The sequence below is a fragment of the Ictalurus furcatus genome, chromosome 4 (assembly GCF_023375685.1).
Source record: "Ictalurus furcatus strain D&B chromosome 4, Billie_1.0, whole genome shotgun sequence".
Classification (NCBI taxonomy): Eukaryota; Metazoa; Chordata; class Actinopteri; order Siluriformes; family Ictaluridae; genus Ictalurus; species Ictalurus furcatus.
Window position 1 is genome coordinate 7,776,101 of NC_071258.1, and position 10,355 is coordinate 7,786,455.

Sequence of the window (10,355 nt, forward strand, 5' to 3'; positions counted from 1 at the left end):
AAATATAAAACTTTTTGGCTATCTAACACTAGACTTGGCTAATTTGGTGTCGCTAGACAAGGGGAGACACAACTAAGCTATCACTATGCATTTAGCTGCTACAGTGCCATGTGTTGGAACCATGGAACACCAGTGTATAACTGTTGCTGTAGCAACACCACTGTGACGTCACAGAAGAAGCAACCTATAACGATGGTGTAAAATTCCAGAGCTTCAGCTATTTACTATTTTTGAGCTGTGTGATGGATAAACAGACTAACTTTGTCGAAGAAATTGTTAGTGAATTGGTGGAAAATCTACCACTGCGCCCCACGCGGCATGCGGCAGGAACTGCAGGGGCCGGAGCTGGTGTTTCCACGCTTGATGATGGAGAGAGACCCGCAAACACCCCGCACACATCTCCCACCCAAGGTAACTTGTTTCTTTGTGTCTTTGTTTGTTTCTCAGTCCTCAGAGTTAGGTACATTTCAGTATAACAGGCTGAGCAGAGTGCATATGACCAGGCAGGATGTTTAATTATTCCACAGAGATAAGATCAACTTTACTCATCCCGATATATAAACCTGCACTGTACAAAAAAAACCTTGTGTAAGCACTGAGTTAAGCCTCTATACACATAGTTTCAGTTTGTCAACTTTAACCACACAGTTTAGTTTTGTCATCCCGTTTCTATTGCGCGTATAGACGACCAAAAGTTGTTATCCAGTTATGCTATAAAAAAAAAGAAAGAAAACAAGTGTATTTTCACGAACAACACTTTTCTGTTAGTCGACGTTAACCGCCGTTAAGACATCATGTTATTCAACATGATATCCATGAGAGCAGAGTGTTGCGGGTGCCAATATTATTGGAGGGCACTGTAATTAATGTCTGTCATTTAATGTAATAATAATAACAACAGTCGTAGAGGTCTAGCACATATTGTGTGTAGACCTTCTTTAGAAAGTTAGAACCATTAATCATCCTTGAGGAACACATTTTTAAGAGACTAATATTATCTCTTTATAAAGGATTTTTGATTCTTGTAAAAATAAAATAAAAAATTAAACAATAATAAATAAAACTAATAAAATAGCATAATAACAAATATTTCTAGCTGTCTATGACTAGTAGCCTCCCTAAAATGAAAGGAAATCTAATGATATTTGGTGGTTCAGTGGTAGTATATATATTTTATTTCCAGTCAAATTAAATCTGATTTACTTTTCAACCTTACATTAAATTTGTTCATAGTTATATTTATCTGTTTGCCAAATTCATTCAATAATCCAAAGTAACTATGTTAAGGAACATCAATCTCTGTGACACTGGAAGCTATAATCTGTGCTTAACTCTGCCATGTTCTTGCCGTGTGCCGAGTGCCGTCTGAAGTTGAGCCTAATATGGAGGAGGCCAAACTGAAGGAGAAGGAGGACAGAGAGGAGAAGGAGGAGGCCAAACTGAAGGAGAAGGAGGAGGCCAAACTGAAGGAGAAGGAGGATGGAGAGGAGAAGGAGGAGGCCAAACTGAAGGAGGAGGACGGAGAGGAGAAGGAGGAGGCCAAACTGAAGGAGAAGGAGGACGGAGAGGAGAAGGAGGAGGCCAAACTGAAGGAGAAGGAGGAGGCCAAACTGAAGGAGGACGGAGAGGAGAAGGAGGAGGCCAAACTGAAGGAGAAGGAGGACGGAGAGGAGAAGGAGGAGGTCGAACTGAAGGAGGACGGAGAGGAGAAGGAGGAGGCCAAACTGAAGGAGAAGGAGGACGGAGAGGAGAAGGAGGAGGCCAAACTGAAGGAGAAGGAGGACGGAGAGGAGAAGGAGGAGGCCAAACTGAAGGAGAAGGAGGACAGAGAGGAGAAGGAGGAGGCCAAACTGAAGGAGAAGGAGGACGGAGAGGAGAAGGAGGAGGTCAAACTGAAGGAGAAGGAGGATGGAGAGGAGAAGGAGGAGGCCAAACTGAAGGAGAAGGAGGACAGAGAGGAGAAGGAGGAGGCCAAACTGAAGGAGAAGGAGGACGGAGAGGAGAAGGAGGAGGCCAAACTGAAGGAGAAGGAGGATGGAGAGGAGAAGGAGGAGGCCAAACTGAAGGAGGATGGAGAGGAGAAGGAGGAGGCCAAACTGAAGGAGGACGGAGAGGAGAAGGAGGAGGCCAAACTGAAGGAGAAGGAGGAGGGAGAAGAGAAGGAGAAGGGAGAAGAGAAGGAGGAGGGAGAAGAGAAGGAGGAAGGAGAAGCGAAGAAGGAGGGAGAAGAGAAGGAGGAGGGAGAAGAGAAGGAGGAGGGAGAAGAGGTGGAGGAGGGAGAACGTGCGGTGCTGTGAGTCACTTGTTTATTTAAAGACCTGTGGGCCTCTGCGGTTTTGCAGGGGTTGTAAATGTATCACAAATTATACATTTTTGTTATTATGTTTTCTGTTTGTGCAAAAATGGATGAATCATTATTTACACCTGGAAGATTGAAGACAATTGCATTTTTAATCATCGTTTTTGAACAATGAGTAGGTTCTGATTGGTTGTGGGATGCGGAGAGCTTCAAGGGCAGGAATATGGGTTGCAAAATGTAAAGAGAGTTAGGACCTTCTGATTAAAGACAGGTATACGCACACCAGCATTTTTTGTCACTTGTGTATTTAACACATTATATTGAGATGGTTTGCAATCTTCAGTGTCCTCTACTGACTGCTAGGTGCACTGTAATGGCAGTGAAAGCATTGACCAGCCTTCCGCTTATACCCAACCTGCTCCACTCTTACTATATGGTTGCTATAGGCAGGGTTGTCCTTTATGGGGGTGGAGCTCATTTCAGGGCTTTAGAAATGTAAACAGAAACTAATCTAAGGCTTTTGGAAAGATTTCCAAAACAGCTTTTCTAAGGTCGCTTAGAGATTATATAAAATCTCCTGCACAGATCGAACTCGTGATCTCCTGAAGACAACTCAAACACTGTTCTGTTTTGCCACCCAGAAGCAACTTTTATACTATTAAAAATTACAAACAGCACATTTAACAGTACATTAAAGAAAATGTGCTCTGCATTAGCCTATGTAAGCAACAGCGTAGTAGCTAGAATTCATGCACTAGAAGCAATGCATTTAGGCAGACTAAGCCAAGAAACACATGAAGTTGATTCTCAGTGCCAAATATACTGTATAATGTAGAAATGCCGATGATCCAAAACGATTTTGTTCTTACAGGTCGGAGCAGAAGCCTAAATTAGACCAGGCCGAATGTCCTGTCTCATACAGCGAGAACTCGGCTGAAGAGAAGCTGTTGGTGTCCATGGCTGAAGACCTCCACGCTCGGTACTCGTCTCAGTACCCTGACCGCAAACCGCTGCTACTCTGCCCAGTCAATGAGTTTGGAGTAAAGGTGAAGTATTTACAACACCATGAGCTGTACACTAGGTTCCCAACACAAACACTAGTCACTGGTTGCCCTGATGAATATGAACTGATAAATATGATAGAATAATATGATTCTATTCTCTGTATTGGTGCCTCTGTACTGGTAAAGTACCACACACACTGTTCCTTATTACTAGTGTAGTATTATTAAGAAATGTTATCAGATATATCATGACATTTGTATTATCAGGTTCTATCTGGATTATAAATGAATGGCAGCTTGAAGTTTTTAACACTGTCACAATATGTTTTTTTACACTGTACATTTCTCTGGTATTCAGGACCAAGTATCTCCATTTACCATATAGCTTTGTGTGTGTTCTTATTTTGCTGTAACAGAAGTTTGTGTGCACCACGCTGCGGCGTATACCGATACCGTACCGTGAGCTGTATGCCTGGCAGGGCTGTGCTAGTTTCATCTCTGACTTTTTGACTTTGGAGCTGCTGGAATGTCCAAGTGAAATAGTAAATGCTACTTCTGCTGCTTCTACCCTCGATATTACACTTCTCAATAACTTTCTTCAGTGGATAATCTCACTTGTATACAGTTGATTTGTACCTTGGAATTACTGCTGTAACCATAAAGACTGTCCTGTGCTCACACCAAGAGCATAACAGTATAATAAATACACAAGATATTCATCAGCTCACATTATCAACAGAGATGTACAGACTGACTATTACATGTGTGAGCCATACAGAGCGGTAATGTTGTTCTTTTGTCTGTGTGATTTGTATAGCCGAAACAGCTGTACTCTCCAACGTGGGTGGTGCGGAATCAGAGAGGTACGTGTTTTGATTACGCCACCTTGCTCTGCAGTTTATTGCTGGGCACAGGCTACAATGCGTACTGTGTCAGCGGCTACGCCGTCAAGGAGGTGTGTCTGCTCGATCTGAGCAACCAGGAGTGTCCACTACTCAAACCTCAGGACACGGTGAGTGATCACAAAGCCTCTTCGAGGAGGTATGATTGACTCATTCAGTCTGGATTTCCATATTGTATGATTTTTATATCTGTAAAGTTACTGATGCGGTTACACTGCATTTATTATCGACAAATAGCTAAAACAACTAGTGATAATTAGGTTGTCATGGTTTGCTTGTGTGTAGGTTGAGGAGACGCGGTCTGAGCAGAAGAAGAAACTGAAGTACATGGTTAAACCACCACGAGAGCTGAAAAGCACCTTCAAGCAGCGTCAGGAGGAGAAAAAACTTCAAGAGCATCACGCAATGCTCGCCAAACAGCAGGAAGCCGAGAGACTAAAGGAGGTCAGTGTTAAGGGATTAGAGCACACTGATCATGATACATGCATGTTTGTGTGTTGTGTAAGAGATCATGAAGCATCCTGATATTAGAAAATAATGAACAATATGAAGGCAAAGAACATAACAATGTGGAGTTTTTAGTCTTTTCATAAGTCTTCACACTTTTCAGGCACCGAAGAGCTCCATATATTCCAAACTGCCCCTTTAATGTCATAGCTTTTCTGCTTTGGTTTTGAGAAAGTAGATTATGTAGTTGATGTTACATAATGTATGATGTTATTCTTAGTCCGTGACTTAGTGAGTTTGTGAGTGTGTATGTGATTGTGCCCTGCGATGGACTGGCACCCTGTCCAGGGTGTACCCCGCCTTGTGCCCGATGTTCCCTGGGATCGGCTCCAGGTTCCCCCGTGACCCTGAAGAAGGAGTAAGCGGTAGAAGATGGATGGATGGATGGATGGACCAGTATCAGAATGATTTAAAAAAAACTGTAATGTGCTCTGGATAAGGGCGTCTGCCAAATGCCATAAATGTAAATGTCCTGTCAAGTCATTGCCTAAAGACTTTCTTATCATGCATCGTGAAAGATCAAGCTGTACTGGAAATTGAACCACCGATGAAATCTTGTAAAATTGAAATATCATGGCTTTGGCTGTGTACGCTATAGTAAATTTGACCGATTTTATGTTTCTCCTTTCCTACAGGAGCAGGAGCATTCTCCAGATCCTCTGTGGGGCCTACGGGTTCACAGCTGGGTTCTAGTTCTGGCAGGGAAACGTGACATATCGGAGAGCTTCTTCATCGACCCGCTCTCGGGCCAGAGCTATCCCACGTCCAGCGCGTGTTTCCTCGGCATCGAGAGTGTCTGGAACCATGAGAACTACTGGGTCAACATACAGGACTGCCGCTCCGGCTGTACGGTCAGTATGTGTGGATTTCTGAGCTGATGACCGTGTTAAATGGCGGTGTGAAATCAGATTAAGCTTTAGTGTTATTTGTTGTACCTGCAATGTTGAAAGTTATTGCCTATAAATCTTTTTTTTCCACTTCATGATTATACTTCGTCCGGATCTGGGCGAATATTGATATACATTTTTTTTCTCTTTGTGTCTCTCAGGAGATGACATATGACCTGCGTGATGTGCTAAAGTGGGAGTGCATGATGTTGTCCAGTAGCAGTTCACCACTAGACCCTCCTGATGAAACAGAAGAAGAAAATGAGGAGCAGAATGATGTAAGTATAGCCGGTTTTCCTGCTTTCACGCACCTTCCATTCTGAGCGCGCACTGAACACCCAGACTTAATTTAAACAGGATTACTCCTCCCTAGAGTTTTCATATAAGATTTCATCATTATTCACTAATTAAACTGAAAGCAGGACAGACTATAGCACATAATGCATACAGGAGCATGCAGTTCAGTCAGTTTCAAATGAAATTAAACAAGGATCCTCAAAAAAAAAAAAAAAAAAAAGATGGTCAGAAATGTCATGTATGAGCTTAAGGTAATATTCAGGCAGAAGACAAAACACCAAAATGTAGTCCATCTCACTTATTTATGTCTTCACAATAAAGACATGTTCATTTGAGAATATTGCAGAATATTATCAAACAAAAAGTAAAAAAAATTGTGGAGGAAATCATAATGAATTATAAAGAATAAGAATAAAATTGTACTGAATGCTGATGCAGTTTTACGACTTCTCAGAAAATCCTAGGTTTGCCTCAGGTTTAAATAACAAGTGAACATTAATTTAATCAAATTTCTTATTGTACCTTAAAAAAACCTCTGCTTTATATGTTTTAAGAATTCTGTTTTTTGAGAAAAAGTTTTGGCTCTAGGTTTATAGTGAATAAAATATATAAAAACACATGAAGATTCATGTTGCAGGATCCTTTTGATTTGTAGGCTTGTCTTAAACAGTCCCAAGTAAATCTCCATTTTTAATGGCCTTGTATAATTTTTAATAAACTATGACCTCTTTAATGATCATGTTCATTTATTTTTGCAGGAGGAGACAGAAGAGCCTAAGGGTTATGAGATGCCTCAGTCTTGGGTTACACAAATCCACATCTCAGAAGAAGGTAACTTTTGTCACGTGCATGACCTTTAATAACCTCAGCACACCCGATCAGTCTTATAGAATATACCATTTGATGCAATGACCTCTGTGACCTTTTGTGTTTGTTGTTTGCATTTAAAGATCTGGAAAGTCGCTTCCCTGGTGGGTCGAAGGTTATCTGTTACAAGAACGCCAAGCTGGAGAAGTTTTCCCCTTATTTCCTGAAGGACGGATTAGTCAGAAGACTCTCTAGTTATGATGACCCGGAATGTGAGTTTTATAAATAAGTTACATTTTTCATGGTAAAATTTACACAAAGCTGATGCCAAGTTTGTGTTTAGTCACTGATTGACCCTGCACTTGATGTTTTTCTTCAGTCATTGGTCAGTCCCCCTCCTCCATTTTTTTAAAAATCCTTTCTCCCTCCTTTTTTGCATTGTGAAGGCACTCAAGTCAACACGGTGAATGAGTGGTATGCGAACCGGCATGATGAGCTCCAGGAGAGGGAACTGAAGAAAGCCACCAATGTCATTACAGAGCGTTTCTCACCAGGAAGGAGCTTCGGCCTAAAAAGTAAATGCATTATGTTTGTGTATTATGTTTCTATATTAAACAGAGGGAGTTTCACTCAGTGACTGTCATCAAATCTGATTTAGACACATCATTAATTGTCTGCATTTTAACCAAACACCAACTAAGATTCCCTGCTCTGTGCAGCTCATAGGTACATGACTCTGGGACCTGAGATCGAGCATGTTATGGAGTTCTACAGCAAAGCTCGACATGACAACTTGTTCAGTCGAGTCCAGACGGCGACAGAGATGACGGAGACGTTTCAGGACCGTTCTGACTTCCTGGATTGCTGGCACGTCATTTATGAACTTTTGGAGCCGGCACAAAATCTTGGAGTTGAGCGACGCATTCAGGTCAGAATAGAACACACACACACACACACCCTGTAAAGTACTGCAAGCTTTCACCTGCTACGACTTTACCCACCAATAACCAATATTTTCTTTGCGGTATCATATTAATCACGTTAGCATAGGATATGATTTGACGGCTCCAATGTACCATGGGAACTGGATCAATAATATGTGTGTGTGTGTGTGTGTGTGTTTTTTAAGCAGAAGGTTGTGGCAAAATTCCACAGGGATCGATCCAAACCAGCCAGCCAGGATAGGGCTGAACTAGTTTTCCAGATTTCGCAGAATCGAATTGAGATTACGTATCATCTGGAGGACAACAGTATCATTCCAGATTTTATCATCTTTGAAAAACCTTCTAACATTGACGACCCCTTCTCCGACAAGATGGTCTCCAGCTTTAAGGTTTGACAGAAAAACTTTTTTAAAAATACTTCTCTGCCTTCTAGTGGTCATTTAATTATTGACAACAAAAGCACACTTTCAAGAGTCATCTGATAATTTTTGTGTCAGTGTTTAAAGAAGGAACACAAAAGTGTAATAAATATAATTCCCATACAAACGGAATAAAACTGCTTGCTGTTGAGATTCCTTAAAGACCACCTAGAAGGCTAGAAGACATTTGGCTAACATTTGAGTAGAAGATAAATCCATGATTAAGTTAAAAAAAGATTTACCTTTCCTTTGAGTGGGTTGACATGGCTCTAATCATTTTCGTCTTCTTTTTCTCGGTGTACCTGCAGGTGGACCCGTTGGCAGAACCCTTCACAAACATGGACCTGTACCAGACCCTCATGGCAATGATGAAGGAGGAGAAGAAATTCTTAATCAGTATCAAGGACTCTGAGGATGAAGTAATAATATTTAATATTTTCTTTAAAAAGCTGGTTTTTTTTTTCATGTATCAGCATCTGTATAACTTTATTTGACATTTTGTTTCATGGATCAGTAGTCTTTGCAATTTCTGAAAAAGAAGAGACCATACTTTTGTATATATATGTGTGTCTGTGTGTGTCAGGTGAGGAGCATCTTAGAGGTAAGAGAGCAGGAGGAGAGTGCCATTATGCTTAAGATCTCCATGTACGACATGGCCAGGAATGAGAAGGCACGCCAAGAGAAGGAAAAGCTGGTGAGACATATTATTTCTATATGGACTTACTCACCTTTCATACGTCTATCTAATTTCATTGAATAACACTTTATTTAATGAACCAAATATTAACATTCTAACCAGCACTGTTAAATAATGACTAAAATCGAAATTTTTTCTCCTGTAGAAGGACCTGGCCCGAGAGACGCAACTGAAGGAAGAGTACGAGGATGTGGACATCTTGACTCCGGTCTCGTCTCGGCAGGGAGACTCGGAGTGCCTGAGCGTGCATAGCCATGCAGACTGGCCCAACAACCAAAAGCAGAGACTTATGGACAAGCGCAAGCCCAAACCCAAGCCCAATCCCATCATGGCTCGATTTCAAAAGGTGACGCTCACATCTGACATCTCTAGCATATCTGTGGGTTTTTTTTTTTTAAGACATCCAGGTTATTTGGAATGTTTCGAATTGTGTTAATGCAGCTGGACTGAAGAACCTGAAGACATTTAACTGCTCATCTGAGGAACCTTACCAGTTCTGACACCTCATTATTTAAACCTTAAACTCCCGGGACAGCCCAACTAGTCCAGATTTACTTTCATAACATCATATCTTTTAGTATTTGTTTTAGTGTAGCTACAGCATGGTTCCCAGGTGTACAAACAACATAATGTGGCCAAATCAGTATTGTACAAACAATTTCTTCTTCAAAAACAAAAAGAGAAATGTCTTGGGTTAGAGGAGTAGGAGGCCACAACACTGAGACACAGAGGCCACACCTCCTTCACTGAGACTGACATGCACAGAGGCCACACCTCCTTCACTGAGAGGCTCTGACCTGCTGTTAGAAGCTCTCAATTTGCTGTTATACAGAATAGCTGTTATACAAAGAATAGCTCATTATATTGAGACGTGTTCATTACGGGTATTGACATTTACATTGCAGGATAAAGCCAACCTGCTCCTATCTGAAGCTTATTCCCTCACTCTCTCCGTGTGTGTGTGTGTGTGTGTGTGTGTGTGTGTGTATAGGAGACTCGCGAGCTCCTGAAAAAGCAGCAGTGGTACCAAATGAACAAGTCCAACTTGACAAAACAGGATGAGGAAGAATATTTGACCTACTGCGCCGAAGCCAAGTTCAGAATCAAACTTTTGAAACTGCGCCTCGACTGGTATACACCTCAGCTTCACCTCATTCACACTGATAATCTAAGATTCTTTTTAAATGAATTATTCAGTTTTTAACATGAATGATCACTTTTTTTTTTTTCTTTTTTACCACAGTGCTGCAGACGGTGCAGATCTGATTGGTCAGTAGGTGGTGATACATTTTCTCTAACAGCAGGTCTGACAGGAGGTTGACACGTCACAGGTTTATCATAATCAAATAAAATCAACATGGTCACATACATAACCATACATAGTATGATGCACAGTGAAATGCTTTTTACGACCACTCCAATATATAAAAGAGAACAAACATAAAATAAAATATAATGTAGATAAAAAAATATTAAGGAAAAAAATGATATAATATAATAGAGAATAAACTAGAATAATGACTAGAAACAAAATTACAAATATAATGTAGATTTAAAAAATAATATATAAAAGAGAACAAATATTATAAATA

General features: G+C 40.9%; 1 protein-coding gene across 3 annotated transcripts; it reads left to right on the top strand.

Moving 5' to 3' along the window:
• Window positions 1-146: 146 nt before the first annotated feature.
• LOC128606516 (dynein regulatory complex subunit 7-like) lies at window positions 147-10,146 on the top strand. 3 transcript variants are annotated; one of them, XM_053622693.1, is made up of 19 exons: window positions 154-411; window positions 1,360-1,604; window positions 2,169-2,293; window positions 3,171-3,345; window positions 3,720-3,845; window positions 4,121-4,315; window positions 4,491-4,649; window positions 5,348-5,563; window positions 5,761-5,877; window positions 6,655-6,727; window positions 6,847-6,975; window positions 7,150-7,278; window positions 7,423-7,631; window positions 7,836-8,036; window positions 8,375-8,485; window positions 8,650-8,760; window positions 8,909-9,109; window positions 9,755-9,894; window positions 10,007-10,146. In XM_053622693.1, the coding sequence occupies exons 1-19, from the start codon at window positions 243-245 to the stop codon at window positions 10,038-10,040; spliced, it is 2,865 nt and encodes a 954-aa protein (XP_053478668.1). In that variant the 5' UTR covers window positions 154-242; the 3' UTR covers window positions 10,041-10,146. The 3 variants fall into 3 exon arrangements, with proteins under 3 accessions (XP_053478666.1, XP_053478667.1, XP_053478668.1); XM_053622691.1 differs by having other exon boundaries at window positions 147-411; window positions 1,360-2,293; XM_053622692.1 differs by having other exon boundaries at window positions 148-411; window positions 1,372-2,293.
• Window positions 10,147-10,355: the final 209 nt, after the last annotated feature.

Bases quoted from the DNA above. Each gene is read 5' to 3' on its own strand.
- LOC128606516 (XM_053622691.1), top strand. From the start codon at position 243: ATGGATAAACAGACTAACTTTGTCGAAGAAATTGTTAGTGAATTGGTG. The intron at 3,846-4,120 runs GTAAATGCTACT...TGATTTGTATAG, and splicing joins TGGAATGTCCAAGTGAAATA to CCGAAACAGCTGTACTCTCC. The intron at 7,632-7,835 runs GTCAGAATAGAA...TTTTTTAAGCAG, and splicing joins GAGTTGAGCGACGCATTCAG to AAGGTTGTGGCAAAATTCCA.